The 17,436-nt window shown below is 43.3% G+C and overlaps 1 protein-coding gene across 1 annotated transcript in view; it reads right to left on the bottom strand.

Annotated features, from left to right (window-relative positions):
- Positions 1-17,436, bottom strand: part of LOC103585251 (neuronal acetylcholine receptor subunit alpha-7) — a 52,259-nt gene that overhangs the window by 27,323 nt on the left and 7,500 nt on the right. The window contains exon 2 of the mRNA XM_008566157.1: positions 15,608-15,717. Coding sequence (XP_008564379.1) covers positions 15,608-15,717 — 110 coding nt within the window. The remainder of the gene's footprint in view (positions 1-15,607; positions 15,718-17,436) is intronic.

Raw genomic sequence — 17,436 nt, 5'->3', positions numbered from 1 at the left:
ATAACAAAAGAGCTTATATTGTGTCACAAGAGTCTCAGGAAGAGGAAAAAGATGAGACTGAAAAATAACTGAAGAAATAACAGCTATAACTGTCCCAAATTTAGCAAAAGATATAAATCTACAGATTGAATAAGCTGAGTGAAACCCAAACAAGATAAACTCAAAGACTCAAGACTTATAATCAAACATCTGAAAACTAAACATAAAGAGAAAAGCTTGAGAGCAGCAAGTGATAAATGATATAATAAGATGTCGTAGTGGACCAAACTAAACTAAACTAAAGAAACAAAATAATTCAGACAGCAGTTTTCATTAGAAACCATGGACATCATGGGCTGGCCAGATAGCTCAGCTGGTTAGAGCATGGTGTTAGAACACCAAGGTCAAGGTGTTGGGTCCCTGTACCTGCCAGCTGCCAAAAAGAAAAAGAAACCATGAAGACCAGAAGGAGGTGGCACAACATTTTTCAAGTGTTAAAAGAAAATAACTCAACCTATAATTCTATATCTGGTCAAAATATCTTTCAGGAATAATGAGGAAATATCAAGACATTTTCAGATAAAGGAAAATGAAGAGAATTAGTTACCAGCAGAATTACCCAAAAAGAATGGCTAACAGAAGTTCTTGTAACAGAGAGAAAATAGAAGGAAGATAAAATTTCTATTTGAACCAGTAAGATGTTGATACCAGTAGACCGTAATAAGTTATATACGTTAAATGTAATACCTACAGCAACCTTAAAATAGGTGTACAGAGAAACACTCTGAAAAACATTATAAATAAATAAAAAAGGAATTCTAAAATAATGATCAAATTGATGCTAGGAAGGCAGAGAAGAGAAAACTCGGGAGGAAATGTATATATATCCTGCAAACATTATTCAAAGGAAAAGAAGAATGACTATATTTTCATCAGATAAAGTAGACCTTAGAGCAAAGAAAATTAGGAGTGACGGATATAAATTTACATAATGATAAAGGCTCAATCCACCAAAAGGACACAGCAATCATAAACGCTTTTCCAAACAACAAAACAGCTGCAAACTATGTGAATCCAAAACTGATGGAAATGGGAAAAAAAAAAAAAAAGATACAGACAAATCTACAATTATATTTGGAGACTTCAACTCTTCTTCTCTCAGTAATTGATGACAGGGCAACTAGACAGAAAGTCATCAAGGATACAGAAGAACTTAACACTTGATCAACCAACAGGACTTAATTGGCATGTAATAAACTGCCTAGCAACAGCAAAAATGCATTCATTTCAAGTATCCACTGTTGGATACACAAATTGGGCCATTCCTGTTATATCCAAACTAGAATTGGCATTGAGGAGCCAGGAGGAAAAAGCACCTGGAGCACATAGCACCTGCTCCAAGAAAAAAATTCTGTAAGTCCCGCTGATGAAACAGCCTGCTGTAACCCTAAGACTAGACCTATCTAGTAGCTACTGAAATAACCTGCCATTGCTATAAGACTAATTTTTATTTACTGCCATCACTCACCAATCAAAGCTGCCAAATCCCAAAAATTTTGCTAGTGCCAACAAGATTTTTTTCAAAACAATACATAACATTCCTCTCTCTAATACAACTCCTGGACTTTTCTTTGTTCTCTGGACGTACCAGAGACCATGGTCTCTGTGCAGGTCTCAGATTGCAATCCTGTTTTCCCAAATGAAACATTCTCTTAGAGATTTGTCTCTCTCTATATATATTTTTGGACTTTAACACCACAGAGCATATACCAAAAAAGAAAACATCCTAAGCAGTAAGACAAACCTCAATAAATTTCAAACAAGTGAAACCACACAGTGTGATATTTGCTCACAATGGAATCAAACTAGACATGAATAATAGTAAGATATCAGGAAAATCTCCAAACACTTGGAAATTAAATACCAAATGTGTAAATAACCCATGAGTCAAAGAAGAAATCTCAAGGAAACAAAAAATACACTGAACTGAATGAAAATAAAAATACAATGCATCAATAAGCAATGCATGTGAGATGCAGGTAAATTGCTGAGACTAAATTTATAGTAGCAAAAGCTTACATCAGGAAAAAAAAAGTTTCAAGTCTATAATCTAGGCTCCCTCCTCAAGAAACTATAAAAATGAAAAGCCCCATAACAAGCAGAAGGAAGGAAATGATAAAAAGCAAAAATCAATGACACTGAGAAGAGAAAAAACAATAGGGAAAATCAATCACACAAAATTCTGCTTCTTTGAAAAGATTAATAGAATTGACAAAGCAACATCAGGAATGAGTCTGGTATATCACTACAGACCCTGTAGACATCACAAGAATGATAAAGGAATGCTATGAACTGCTCTTCACACTTAAATTTAAAAATTTAAATAAAAACGCACCAATTCCTTGAAAAGCACAAACTACCAAAACTCAACCAAGGATGTAGAAAAGCTGCAGAGCCCTAAAACAATTAAACAAACTGAAGATGTAGTTCTCTGCATGTCTTTTTCAATTTCTTGTAATTTATAATTTTTTCAAAATAAAAAGCTTAAAAAATTGTAATTAAAAATTTCTAAAAAAGAAGTCTCCAGATCCTGATGGTTTCACTAGAGAATTCTACCAAACACTTAAAGAAGAATTAATACCAAATGCTATATCTCTCTCCCAGAAATAGAACGGGGGTAACACTTATCAACTTAACTCATTTTAAGAGGATAAGATTGTTCCGATATCAAAACCAGACAACAGGAGTACCAAACACCAACAAAGAAAAAAAATGCAAAAATGAAAACTACAGACTACATTCCCTCATAAATACACATAAAAATCCTTAACAAATATTAGAAACACAAGTCAGCAGCATATATAAGGAATTGTAAACATGACCAAGTGGAGTTTGTCACACAAGTGCAAAGCTAGGTAAGAAAGTGAAAATAATCAATGTTATCTACTATATTAAGAGGCTAAAGAAGAAAAAGCATGTGATTATATCAATTGATGTAGAAAAAGCAAGTGACAATATTTCACACTCATCCATAATAAAAATCTCCCAGAAAACTGGAGTATGGGAAAACTTCCCCAGCCTGATAAAAGAAATTCTACAAAAAAACCTATGGCTGGCATCAGACTTAATGGTAAAAGATCGTATGCTTTCCCCCTATGGCCAGGAACGAGATAAAGATGTCCACTTATTCAAAGCCTGATAAAAGAAATTCTACAAAAAAACCTATGGCTGGCATCAGACTTAATGGTAAAAGATTGTATGCTTTCCCCCTATGGCCAGGAACGAGATAAAGATGTCCACTTATTCAACATAATATTGAAAATACTAGCCAGGACAGTAAAGGAAATAAAAGATATGGAGATTAGAAAGAAATAAAACTGTCCTTATTTGCAGGTGACATGACAGTCTATGTAGAAAATCCCAAGAAATCTAAAAAAAAAACAAAAACAAAATATCCTCCTAGAACTGAGTGAATTCAGCAAGCTCAGAGAATATAAGATCAACATAAAAAATTAACTGTGGGTCTCTATACCATCAATGTGGATACTAGAAATACAGTACCATTTGCAACTGGTCAAAAATGAAACACAAATAAATCTAACAAAACATGTATAGGTCGTATATGCTGAAAACTACAAAATACTGATGAAAGAAATCATAGGAGATTTAAATAAGAGAGACATACCGTGATCATGGATTGGAAGACTCACCATAGTAGAGATATCAATTGTCCCAAAAATGATCTGTAGGTTTAACAAAGTTCCTATCAAAATCCCAGCATTTTTATAAAGATATATAAAAATCATTCTGAAATTTGTATAAACAGGCAAAGGAACTGAAATAGCTAAATACTGAAAAAGAATAAAGTGGTAGGAAACAGTCTGCTCGGTGTTAAGCCTTACAGTATAGCTAAAGCAGTCAAGACAGTGTAATATTGGCAGGAGAAGAGAACAATAAATTAATGGAAAAGAATAGAGCACCCAAGCCCAAAAGTAGACACACACAAATATGCCCAACTGACTTTTGCAAAGTTGTGAAGCAATTCAGGGGAGGAGTATAGCCTTTTCGATAAGTGCCATGGGAACAAGTGGAAATCCATAGGCAGAAAGATAAATGACCTAAATCTCAGATATTACACAATAATTGACAATTGTTAACTCAAAATGAATCACATATATAAAGGTAAAACTTAAAACTATAAAACTTTTAGAATAAAACATAGGAGGAAATCTTCAGGACTTAGGTCTAGGCTAAGGGTTCTTAGACTTGACACCAGAAACACAATCCATTAAAGTAAAATTTGATAAACTAGACTTTATGAAAATTGAAAAAACAAAACAAAACATTTTTACTCTGTGAAAGATTTTAAGAGGATAAAGATACAAGCTACAGAAGAACAAAAAATATTTTCAAAACACATGTCCGACAAAAGACTCATACTTAGAATATATTAAGAACTTTCAAACATTAAGAGTAAAAACAAGGGCCAGCCTGGTGGCGCACTGCTACAGTGCGCCGCTTGGGAGCGTGGTGGTGCTCCCGCCGAGGGTTCGGATCCCACATACAGACTGGTTCCTGCTCACTGGCTGAGTGGGGTGCGGGAGCGACACCGAGGGTTGCAATCCCATTCCAGTCCCGGTCCGGTGCGGGCGTGACACTGGGGGTCGCGATCCGTTGCCAGACACGAAAAAAGACAAAAAGGAAAAAAAAAAAAAAAGAGTAAAAACAAAACAAACAAACAAAACCCCACAACAATTAAACAGAAAATGGGCAAAAAGACATGAACAGATTTTTTTTTTTAAATAGGACATACAGATGACTAAAAAACACATGGAAAGATGTTCAACCTCATTAGCCAATAGGAAAAAACCAAATTAAGAACACAATGGGATAATGACTACACCTATCAGAACGGTTAAAATAAAATATAGTCATAACACCAAATCCTGGAGAGGATTCAGAGTAACTTGATCAACAATTCCACGCTTATGTCATTTATACCAGATAAATGAAAACTTCTGTTCACAAAAAAACAGGTACATGAATGTGCATAGAAGCTACATCTGTAAGTCAAAAACTGTAAATATCCCAAGTGTCTCTTAGTGGATGAATGATTAAACAAACTAATGACTAACAAATGAATGATCAACAAATTAAACAATGGTACATCCATACCACGGACCACTGTTCAGCCAATCTCAAAAGGTTACAAACCGTATACTCCGTTTATATAAAATTCTTGAAATGTCACAGTTACAGAGAAGGCAAACTGATTAGTGCTTGCCAGGGGTTAGAGAAAAGGGGGACATGGATACAAAGGGGTTGTACGAGAGAACCTGGCAGCAGTGAAGGAGGTTTTTTATCATAATTGGGGGTGGTGGTTACATGAATCATTACATGTGATGAAATTTCTTGGAATTATACACACACACACACACACACACACAGATTCATAAATTTAAAACTGCTTAAATCTGAGTAAACTCTGTGGACTGTACCAATGCCGATTTTTTTTGTTTCGTTATTGCACTAGAGTTGTGTAAAATGTTACCACTGGGAATATTAGGAGGTATACCAGGTAGCTCCCCTTGAAGGTGTTTTTCGATTTCTTGTCACCTATAATAATTTCAAAATAAAAGTTTAAAAATTATAAATTTACCAAATATCCGACGATGGTGAAATAGAATTCATCTTCTCAATGGTATATTATGTCACCTTTAAAATGATGATTAGGAAAAACCCATGGAAATGTTTATGATGACTGAAAAATACAGTCATTATAATCCCGTAAAATGTGGTAAGTGGATGGACTGAAGGAAGATATATCAGATAAAATTCAGCTGTTTAGGGGAAGAGGGACAGGCATTAAGCAATTTGACTTTGCCACGGCTATCAATCCTGGTCTTTTGAAATATGAAGGCTTCTTTCTTCACCTTGCCTTCAACCTTGATTTAGCTTTCATAACAAATGAGGTAAAGTCAAGATAAAAAGATTGTGACAACATAGACTGGAAGGTCAGAAAAAACTGCAACCTTCAAACTCAGATGCTTCCTACCAGGGGTCTTCAGTAAGCCATATGTTTACGAGTGGATACAAAACATTTAACTGCCTTCTTTAGAGGCATCCCGTGGAAGCCTATACAAATGAAGCCCATGCTATGTCCTGCTGCCTAAGAACATCAAAGGAACTATGTTACAGTCACAACACACCTTGCCTCTTAACTACCAAATGCATAAGGCATCCTGCAATGGTTCACTAAAGCTGTCCAGCAGTCATGCATCATAGGAAAAATAACAAGTGCAAACTAGGTGACTGCCAGGGAGAAACATTCACATGGTTAAAACCAAGCTCCCGCTTGCTCTTTGCCATAAGCCCCATGGTGAGAGCACCATTCATGGTTCTGTTGGTTTTCTCTGGACAGCAGGAGGGAGAAAAAAATGTGGCTGAGGTTAGCGGATGGGCTGAACTTCAAGACTCCCAGCCACCAAACTCCTCCTAGATTCTACCTAATTAAGGTACTGCAAGCTGGTATTTGTGCCAGCATGGCAGAGTCTTTTGAAGTCTGATCCAGGAGGACCAATTGCAGCAGATTCCTGAGCTGTACTCCTCACCTGCTGCACCGGACCCAGGGAGGTAGAGGTGGAGTCCTCACTGTTAGCAAGCACTTGGGAGCTTCTTAGACAGAGGAGGTGTCAGAAGATCAAGGCAGATGGGCAAGGTGGGCAGCAGGGTCTCGAGCACCCACATGGGCAGCAAGACCTTGAAGGATCGGTCATTAAGAAAGCCCTGAGCAGCCCGAGAGCTGTCAAAGCTCGCGCACTATCCCTCTTCCACATGGTGCAGAGGGACTGCTCACAAGGCTTGCTGAATGTCTCCTACCAGGTGGCCGGGGCAGAGTGCTTCTCCCCAATGACCCCAGAAACTGGGGGAGCAATCCTGTTGCAGAAGTGGGTTTCCCACCCAGGGTGGGCACGGGGGCAGGAGGGCCAGGAAGAAGGAAAAAAGCACGTGCTGCTTCTGGGCTGTTTCTGGGCCTTTCAGGTGCTTGGGTGAATGGTTATAGTCTTCCTCACGACGGTCTGGTGCACCCGCACCAGGTTCATTCCTCAGTATTTCATGGTTGTCATTACTGTTGCAGATGAGACCCCTTCTTTTTATTCCATTTCACTGTTATTCACTGATGCGAACAGCTCAGCTATTATCGTCTTTGCTTAAATCTCTTTTAGTTGAAAGTTTGTCAGCTGAGTCTATTTTTGGGTAAATAATCAACTAGAAGTAACAGCAATGTTGTCTCTTCCTCTATAATATTTAGATCTGTTATTTTTAATTTGCTGTTACAGGGCTCTGGCTGGGGCCTCCACCAGGCAGTTTGGAGCAGGGATAGCTGTTGTCTCAGTCAGTCCAGGCTGCTGCGACAGGAAGCCATAGACTGGGTGGTCCAAACATCTGACATTTACTTGTCACAGTTCCGGAGACTGGCAGAACAAGATCAAGGTGCTTGTCTGCAGAGAGTCCTCAACCTGGTTTGCAGATGCACGTCTTCTGGTTGTATCCTCACAAGGCCAAGAGAGCAGAGACAGGAAGCGAGCTCTGTCTGCTCTTACAAGTCACTAATCCCATCCCTGAGTGCTCTATCCTCATGACCCAATCACTTCCCAAAGGCCTCCCCTCCTAATGCCATCACTTGGGGATTTAGGGTTTCAATATACCAATTTGGGGGGAGACACAACATTCAGGCCGTCACTTGGGGATTTAGGATTTCAATATACCAATTTTGGGGAGACACAACATTCAGGCCATAACATCTGTCATCTTGGCCTTATCTCTGACCTTGATGTAGATGCATCTAACTTTTTAAGTTTTCTTATGAGTAATATTTATCTAATTATGAGTTTTCTCATGGTCTTAGCTTATTTTTTTTGTTTTGAATGTTATTACTTTTGTGAATTATTTGTTGGGTACAAGGAATGAGTGTTGCCACATCATGTGACATTCACAAACAAAACATCCTCCAAGGTACACAGTGCCTGGAGAAGGTGACGGTAGCCAGGGGTTGGGGACGGATTCCCAGAGAAGTCTGGCTGGACTGATCTGAACTCCTTAGACTAGCTCACCCTTGACCCTATTAATCTTATTCTTTACCCCTTCCCTTGAATTAACAGCAAATGCTTTGAGGGTCTAGAATTCTGGGTCCCCTGCAGCATGATCCCCACCATCCTCTCAAAGAGCCCTATGCCACGACCTAACGTATGTGTTTTCTCATGAATGTGTCCTATCTTGCTGGCCACATGCCTTAATCTAACTGTTCTCTCAAGGTAGCCTGCCTGCCCTCAAGTGCAAGGACACGGACTATTGTCTGAACTGAGTCACTCTTAAAATTGAAAAAAGGGGCATAGTTAACAGTCATGCCAGGACCCCAGACACAAGCCAGGACTGACCCACACACGAGATGTGCGGCCGCTTCCCCGCAAACGACTTCTCACGTCCACTGGCTGAGAACGTCTCTCTCACAGCTCTTTCTGCGGTGTTGTACCCCGACACATGTCATCCTCTGCTCTGTAAGATGTGCTTTGGGGCTTTTGTCTTAACCCACAAGGAGGCTGTTGAGTCTCAGGAAAAGCATGAGGGTTTGGAGTCAAGGCCTTGCTCCTGTGTAAACAAGCTATTTAATTTCAGAAATGATTTCCTCAGTCGTGAAGCAGAGAGAATAATTCTAGATTACTTCACTGACAGCCAGGAAATCAAATCAGATGAGAACACCCAGCATATAGTGATTTGTTTCTGACTGTTAATGCTTTGAGGGCAGTGAATATGTGTCCTCTTGGAAGCCTGGTGTTTTGCACATAGTAGGAACTTAGAAAACACCCCTGAGCTGAACTGACAGCATCAGCCGTGCCAGCCCCATGGCCCTGGCCCGTAAGTAAGGCCTCAGCTTCTCCAGGTGTGGATACAAGCCACAGGCACATTCAGCTTGCACTCCACGCCCCATGTAGCTGAGGTCCCAGGATATGAGGGAGAACTGGCTCTCCCCCAATGCCTTGTCCCATGACCTACAACTTCCATGCACTCTTCCCATGCAGGCAGCCAATGAGCACAGCCCTGGTGGGCAGTGGAAACATCAAGGACCACCACAGCAGGCTGGAGAGGTGGTGGAGAGGGTGCCAACCTCGACCCCCACCTGACCCCTCCCCCCTTTCCTTGGGTAGTGCATGATGATGACTGAGCTGCCCACTGGATCCCTGTCTCGTGTATTTACTACACAGACCCTGGACAGTTGTGTTGGCTCTGAATTCAATGTTACAAAGATTAGTAAGCTCATCTCCAAATCCGTGCTCTCGTGCATGATTGGTTTTTGCAGCTCTCAGTGCAGGGGGGTGGGGAGCTGCTCCATGGACTGGCCTGGTACCACTCGAAAGAAGACAGCCTCACCCGGGCCACCGCAGATGCAAAGCCATCCCCAGAAATGCCATCGCAGCAGCACCTGGCCCTCAGTTTGAATTCTGCTCAGACTCTTGCACAGCAGTTGGCTTTTGTCATTCCACTCTCACCCATAGGAGCGCTCTGCGCTGGTAAGACCACCAATTCTCTACAGCCACATGGCCCCTTCTGTTCCTAGGACAGACCTGGATGACACATTCCTGCCTTGGGACAATCAAAAAAAGGTAAATTTTTTAAAAGATAAAATCATGACACTTGCATGAATACAAAATGGACACATGTCAAAGACTGTATTTAAGACATTAATTAATGAGGCAACCATTAGGGTGTTAAAATCAATTCGGAAGAGCATCTGAAAAGCAGACACATACATATGTAGGCAACCAACCATGCCAATCTGAATCTGTCAGTAGAGGAGTTAGTCCACAGGACCAAAGCCATTTGCTCCTCTGTGGGACTAGAATCATTCACTTTACTATCACTTTTTTTGAACTCATAGAGTTGAAAAGTGGTTTGAAGACCATGACAGGCACAGTCCACCAGAGTCAGATAACCAGGCAGGTGGTATAGCTGTGCCCAGCACCCCATAGGACTGAAATAGAGCTCCCTACACTCTCGTAATGTACACTATCTGCTTCTGTAGAATTGCTTGCTTAACCTAAGTAACTCCATTTTGCCCCCTGTCTGACCTACAGACTACCCCTGCTTCTGCATGAGAAATCATTGACCTTTTCATAGAAACAAAAAACAATTGCATAGGAACAGGAGCCATACACAGTGAAGGGTGATTTTGCAGATACTAATAACCCAAGTCAGCTGGCTCCACTCACTTCTTGAAAACAGGCTGCTGTCCACCCCTTCCAATCCCACAAGATTTAGCAACAGCCTCCCTCCTGATTAGGTCTGGATGGCTGACAGTGCAGGTGCTGCAGCAGCACATCGTAATGCCTGCTTCTCTCAGCCCCACAGCAGCAAAATCACATTTGCTTAACTGAAGATCCCTGCCACATCCAGTAACTGCAACTGGTGACCTTTCAGAAGCCCTAGGGATCCCTCAGAGACCAGCATGACTGTGTTACAGGCCTTGGAGCACCAGCGGGACAACCTTAGTTAGGTGCCAGGATACCACAATTTCAGGAGCCATTAACTGCAACAACACTGGATCTAAGAGAGTCACTCACCAAGAACCCAGTCCACAAGTAATACCACAACAAACACAACGCAGCCCACAGCAGAGCCAGTGTCACTCACTAGGATGCAGGCCTGGGGTCTTCTCCAGCCCAGCTGCCTTTACTACCTGCCTGCCTCCTCTAGCCACTGAGAACACCCCACCCCACCTGCTCCTAGGATGCGCTCCTACCAGCCCCACTGCTACTGTCCTCCCACCAGAAGCAGGGAGTGGACCTACCATCTCACAAGGGTGGAAGTGACAGGGCTTGACTGAGCACTGTTCATGTTGCAGTGGTCCACAGCGGCAGCTGTCCTCGCTGTACCCAAGGCCCTGGCATCTACCTGCCCACACACCTGCAGCTCTGCCCTTGATCCACGCATGGGGCAGGCCAGCCAGAGGTGCCAGGGAGCCAACACCCCTGGAAACAGCTCCCAGCCTATGCCTGAAGGCAGCAGGTGGACAACACCCCAATTTCCTCAGGACAGCTCTGAGACATGCTACACTCAGTCTCCCAGAGGCACGCCCTGGAAACAGCTCCCAGCCTATGCCTGAAGGCAGCAGGTGGACAACACCCCAATTTCCTCGGGACAGCTCTGAGACATGCTACACTCAGTCTCCCAGAGGCACACAGTGGGAATGGGCCTGCCGCCCACAGCACTAGTTTTCTTTTCCATGTGCCTTATACTGTCTCCCTCCCTTCTCTGTCCCACTTCCTCTCCCCTAACAGTGCTCCTCAGTGTCACTCCCAAATAAACCATGTACACTGAAATCTTCGTCTTGGCTTGACTTTGTGGGAACCTAAAACACTTGGCAAGGGAATAAATTCTACTTCAATGGCAACTCACTGATTAGCACAAGTACAAGCCCTTATAGGCGGGATCCCACCACACTAAGTGTGTCCTGCACACACCACCTCTCCCCAGGCTCTGCCATCAGCCAAAGGGTCATGGGAATGTGGGAAGGACAGGCATGAACCTGCAGATGTGGGGACGTAGCTTTGCACAGTCTGTGAGAAGGGATGGTGGACACCCTGTGCTGTGCTAAAAGTTCAGAGTCGACAAAAACCTTTTTAAATATATTCATCAAAAAAGATTTTCATCATGGCTACAGAATTTTCTGACCAAACAACCCAAAAGTGGAGAAGCCCAGGAAGGCTGAGACTGCTGCTGCTGTGGCCTGGCGCAGGGGTGTCTGTGGTGTCTCTGGGATTCAGACTTTCCTTCTGCATGCTAACTGCTGAGACCAGCAAGGCCTTTAAGTCCATCCAAAGAGGGAAATCGTGACAAGCCATGCATAAGTGCTGCTCACTTTGAGCAAGATTGTGTTCAGAAAATCCTTGAGCCGCAGGCTTGAAGAATAAAGCAACGAAGAAATGACTGGGATCAGCACCAGGCACAGAAGCTTTTATTAGTGCCCACCCTCTCCTGGAGCGACCAGCCAGCTGGTTGGAGGCACCACATTCATCCACCATCCGTCACGGAAATGATGCAGAGATGGCTGTTTTGTAGTGACCCAGCTCTTCAAAGCCCAGAAAATGAATTACATCTCAAAACTCTTACTGACTCATGTGGATTCCAGTACCAAACTGGAATAGAGCAAGAAATGACATGATTGGGAGGCTTCACCTGGGCTAACTCAAGGTTCATCTAACAGCCATGGCTTACGCAGAATGAGGGTATTTTAACCTCCTCCTTCAGGAAAAGCCCTGATACCTCCATTCATACGTTAATGAATCAACAGACAAGTCAACTGAACAGAACACATGACTTTGAGTGCCTGGCAGCTGGCAGAAAGTCTTAGGTTCAACATCTCTCAAAATCCCCAATAACAGAAGACCAGGATCTTACTAAAGTCAAGCCTATTTTTGCTACTTCCTGTGTCAGTGTTTGGACTCAGTCACAGTGAAATGTTTTCTAGCTTGTCAGTGTGATTTCTTTCCCTTTTTCTCTTGCTGTTCTTGGCACGCTGTAGCATGCCGATCCATCCTCTTCCCTTCTCCTCTTAATTCCTGCGTCTCCCTTCCTCCCTCCATCTCGTCTTTGCACAAGTATGTATTGAGTGCTCTGGTAGGTGCCTGTAAGAGGTGGCAGACCCTAAGTGTTATAGGGGACAGGAGCCCCTTTCTATGAGAGCGTGTGGCAGAGAAACAGGCTTGCAGGTGTGGGGGCGTCCTGGGAGGTTTCCCTGGAGGGCTGGGATTGTAGCGTAGCTGAGGATGGAAGGGGTGACAGGAGGGGTGGGCATCTCTCGCCCAGAGGGAGCTCATGTGGACCTCCTGTATGGGAGAGAGCCCCCCCCCCAAGATCACATGGCCTAGGGAGATGGGGCTGGTCTCCCTCCCTGGACTTCAGGTGGGACCCTACCCACTCTCCCCAGCAGAACATGGTGAATGGCTGACCTGAGACTGCCATACTCACCCGGTGGTACCCACTCCCTGCCTCTCCGACCACTCCCAGCCACCAAGGAAGTCCTGCATCCCACTTCCCAGAAAAACTGAAGCAGAAAACAAGGCAGAAGTCTGGGGAGAAGAGGAGAGAGGAAGATCGCTAAGCAGAGCCCAAGGGGAGATGTGACAGGAACAAGGTCTGGGCCATCACCTGGGTCAGGCATGGAGAGGGTGGCATTATTCCTCAGGGCCTTGTCCCTGGAGACATTTGTTAGGCAGAGATTGCTGTATCTCTGCTCCTGAAATTCAGTTACCACTTGGTGATTCTTCATTAACCAGAATGTTGCCATTATCACACACTTCATGTTTTGGAGTTAACAGACATCTCTCATTATTAAGATTCTGCCATATTATAATATTTATTCTTGATTTCAGATAAAAAAAACTGAATTGGGAACTATGGAAAACATGGATGTTTCTTTTTAAAGTGTTAAATTACCATATTACTCTAAGCAGAAATCCTCTTCATCCTGCCTGTGAGCACACAGCTGCCGTTACTGAATGTTTACTCTTGGCTGAGGAACCTGCTACAGGTGTACTCTGCAGAGTTTTCCTTCCAAACTCTGTATGGTTGGCATTTCCCACATGCTGCAAAAGAGAAATCTAAGTCTCATAGGTGCTAGAGACAGTAAATATTATGGCTAAGATTTACAACCAGGCTTGTTCAACCCTGACCCTTCACTTGCCCTTAAGCATCACCTGCAGTGCGCTTGTTAGGATCTAACTTGTTTCCCCCGAATCCACATATTGAAGTCTTAACCCCCAGTACCTTGAAATGTGACTGTATTTGGAGATAGAGACTTTAAAGGGTAATTAAGGTAAAATGAAGTCATTAGGATGGGCCCTAATCGAGATGAGGATGCAGACGCACACAGAGGGACGACCCTGTGAGTACTCAGTCAGAAGGCGGCCATCTGCAAGCCAAGGAGAGAGGATCACAAGAAAACAGCCCTGACAACACCCTGATCTCAGTCTGCTGACCTCCAGAATTGTGACAGAATAAATTTCTGTTGTTTAAGCTCCCCGCCTATGGTACTTTGTTACAGCAGTCTCGCAAACTGATACAGCTCCTGAGAAACAGGTGCATGTGCTTCACCACTCAACAGATATTTTTCCAAGCTCAGTCTGAAATAATTTAAGGAGCAGAAGAGTTACAGCAAATCAGAAGGTGATACTCTTCTAGAGATAGGCCCAATGATTCAAGGAAAATGTGACCTCCGACAGCAAGAACAGAGAAAGAATTAAAAATTGATACGAGAAATGGAATCACCAGCCTCCTGGAAGTTGCCATGTGGGAGGAACATGTCAGCTGGTCCTGGAGATCACTGAGTGACCATCGAGGACAGTGGCAGATGGTCCCACCGTCCCCTGGGCTTCCTTCTCCCTCCAGCTGGGACCAGAGGCAGCAGCCATCATCACGAAATAACTTTCTTTTATATCCCACTGCTTATCACATTTGAGTCCTCATTGGGAACCAATGTTCTTGGTTCTCTTATTTTACTACATGGTTTAACAAATAATTTTATTGCTTCTAGAAATGTACTCTGCCTACATTCCTGCCTTTTGGGCATCTGGTCTGCAAATCAGACTGCCTTGATTTCCTAACAAATCCTATAGTAGTCTGTTTCTGTTGCTTATAACAGAATACCTGAAAGTGGGTAATTTATAAAGAAATTAAATTGATTTCTTACAGTATCAGAGGCTGGGAAGTCCATGGTTCAGAAGGGCGCATCTAGTGAGGGCTTTTCTTGGTGGGAAATCTCTACCGCAACTAAGGGTATCACATGGAAAATGGCTGGTTTCTTGCTTGCTCTCCTCATAAAGCCATCAGAACCCCATGAATGGGTCAACCCATTCATGAGAGTACAGTCCTCACAATCCAATCACCTTTCCAAGGCACCACCTTTCAAATACCATAATCAGATTTTGCACCATCTTAACACTGTTACCATTGAGATAAAGTTTCCAATATGTGAACTTTTGGGGGACACATTTGACCCATAGCAGATCCCTTATTTCTTGCCTTGTGAGAAAGACGATCAGAATGCAATTATTATCCACCTTTCTTCTTTCTGTCAGGTACGCAAGCTCTGCGTGCAGTTGGAGAGGATAGTCCTAGCACACTCAGTCACCTCTGCTGCTGACCTCTCCAATGCACAACAGGGACATATCAAACGAGGACAGGGGGCCAAACCATAGACTCCAGCCTGTGTCCCATGGGCAGGCGCCTTGTGCTGCAGATCGTAACCACTGCCAGTCAAGTAGCAAAGGCACCGCCTTATGCAAGAATGCCCCATGTGCCAATATGAACAGAAGCAACACTATGCACCTGACCCTTTGGATGGGGCCATCCCAGGAGGGGTGTTGGGCAACTTGAGCCAGCACACCAAAGCAGAGAAGACTGACAGTGGGGCAGAGCTGCCTCTCAAATGGCCACACAGAAAGCTTCATGGGGAGCACTGGTTCCAAATTGCAGATAACTTGCCCAGCATTTCTGTAAAATATTCAAATATGCCAGATTGTTCCATGTATGTGAGCACATAACCACTTTTCCTTTTGTCCAGTGTGCTTACCTGTTATAGAGAAGAATGTCTGGTTTCCAAATCTGGCCATCTGGGAATCGAACAGTCTTCACGCCCGGATACTCTGACATATTCCATTGTAAATAGTGATCTGTCCAAGACTGACACACAAACAATGACATTAGCAGCACTCGGCTTCCTCACCTAACAGTATTTCTTGTAAGAGGTTATTGGGTAAGTTCAAAGCCAAAAAGAGTTCTGGACATTTATTTACATAACTGAATTGCTATCTATACACACAAACAATGACATTAGCAGCACTCGGCTTCCTCACCTAACAGTATTTCTTGTAAGAGATTATTGGGTAAGTTCAAAGCCAAAAAGAGTTCTGGACATTTATTTACATAACTGAATTGCTATCTATAAAATAGAAAACTGGGAATTAAATAATCCCTTCCAAAATAACCATGAATAGCATAAAAATCACATTTAAGGTCTTGCTGTGACCATGACCACATTCAGAGGGTGGCATTAAAATTAATTCCAATCCACAACATGTCTCCAAGCTTTCTCCTCCTGCAGCAGATGGGTTACTTCTAGCCAAATGAATTACCGCTTTGCTTTCAAAATTTTCATTGTAAGAACACTTTGAAAAAATAAATTCGCTTATTTCAATTGAAGTAGGAACCAGACTGTTGAAATATAGAATATTTAAATCCATGAAACAATACTGCATAACTGCATGGGAATCTGTCAGAAATTTCTAAGGGAAGGTTTTCAGATTTGAATTCTTATCATCTTGTTGCAGGGATAGTGCTTCTGACACTACAACCCAGCAGTACAAACCCTGAGCCTGAACGGTGGAACACTGAGTCAGGACACAAGGACACAGGTGAGGACCGAGGAAGGATTGGTAAGCACACAAGTGTGGGGCCAGGCCCTAATTTAGGCTGTTTAGGCTCTTAAGTAACTTCTGCCAGAGGAAGGCCATGCCTTGGGTCCTTATTTCCAGGACCAGGTGCTCAATAGCCCAGGGTTGTGTGTACACCCATGCTCACAATCCAGGGGTGTTAGTGTGATCGCTATTCTTATTCACAAGAGGAGACTGAGGCACATGGAGCTAGAGCTTTTTGATCAGTCACAGGGACAAAATTCATAGGTGCATTACTGGACTTCACACAAAGCAATCTCTGAGCTCCACCAGAGACGTTTCTTCCTCCCAGTCTCTGCACTGGCAAGCCTTCTGCCATGACTGCATGCCGTCCTGAAGGTGTGCCTACGGCCTACACTGTTCCCCCTACTCCAAAGCCAAGCCGACCCTCGGGGCAGAAAGTGGGGGTTGCAGGGAGCTTTGGAATCAGACAGACCTGGGTTTGCACCAAGGCTCTGGCAGAGACCAGCTGTGTGAGCTTAAGCAGGTAAATCACCTTCTCTGAGCTGCAGTTTCCTGGCACGTAGCTACCTCACAGGATTAGCTGTGATAATGTATGTGGCAGCAGGTAACAGTGGCCCTGGTAGGCAAGTAATAAATGATGGCTTTAAAAAACAACTCCCAGTCTCTGCACTGGCAAGCCTTCTGCCATGACTGCATGCCGTCCTGAAGGTGTGCCTGCGGCCTACACTGTTCCCTCTACTCCAAAGCCAAGCCGACCCTCGGGGCAGAAAGTGGGGGTTGCAGGGAGCTTTGGAATCAGACACCTGGGTTTGCACCAAGGCTCTGGCAGAGACCAGCTGTGTGAGCTTAAGCAGGTAAATCACCTTCTCTGAGCTGCAGTTTCCTGGCACGTAGCTACCTCACAGGATTAGCTGTGATAATGTATATGGCAGCAGGTAACAGTGGCCCTGGTAGGCAAGTAATAAATGATGGCTTTAAAAAACAG

The sequence above is a fragment of the Galeopterus variegatus genome, unplaced genomic scaffold (genome assembly GCF_000696425.1).
Source record: "Galeopterus variegatus unplaced genomic scaffold, G_variegatus-3.0.2 Scaffold226, whole genome shotgun sequence".
NCBI lineage: Eukaryota > Metazoa > Chordata > Mammalia > Dermoptera > Cynocephalidae > Galeopterus > Galeopterus variegatus.
This window is presented reverse-complemented; position numbering and strand designations above follow the sequence as displayed.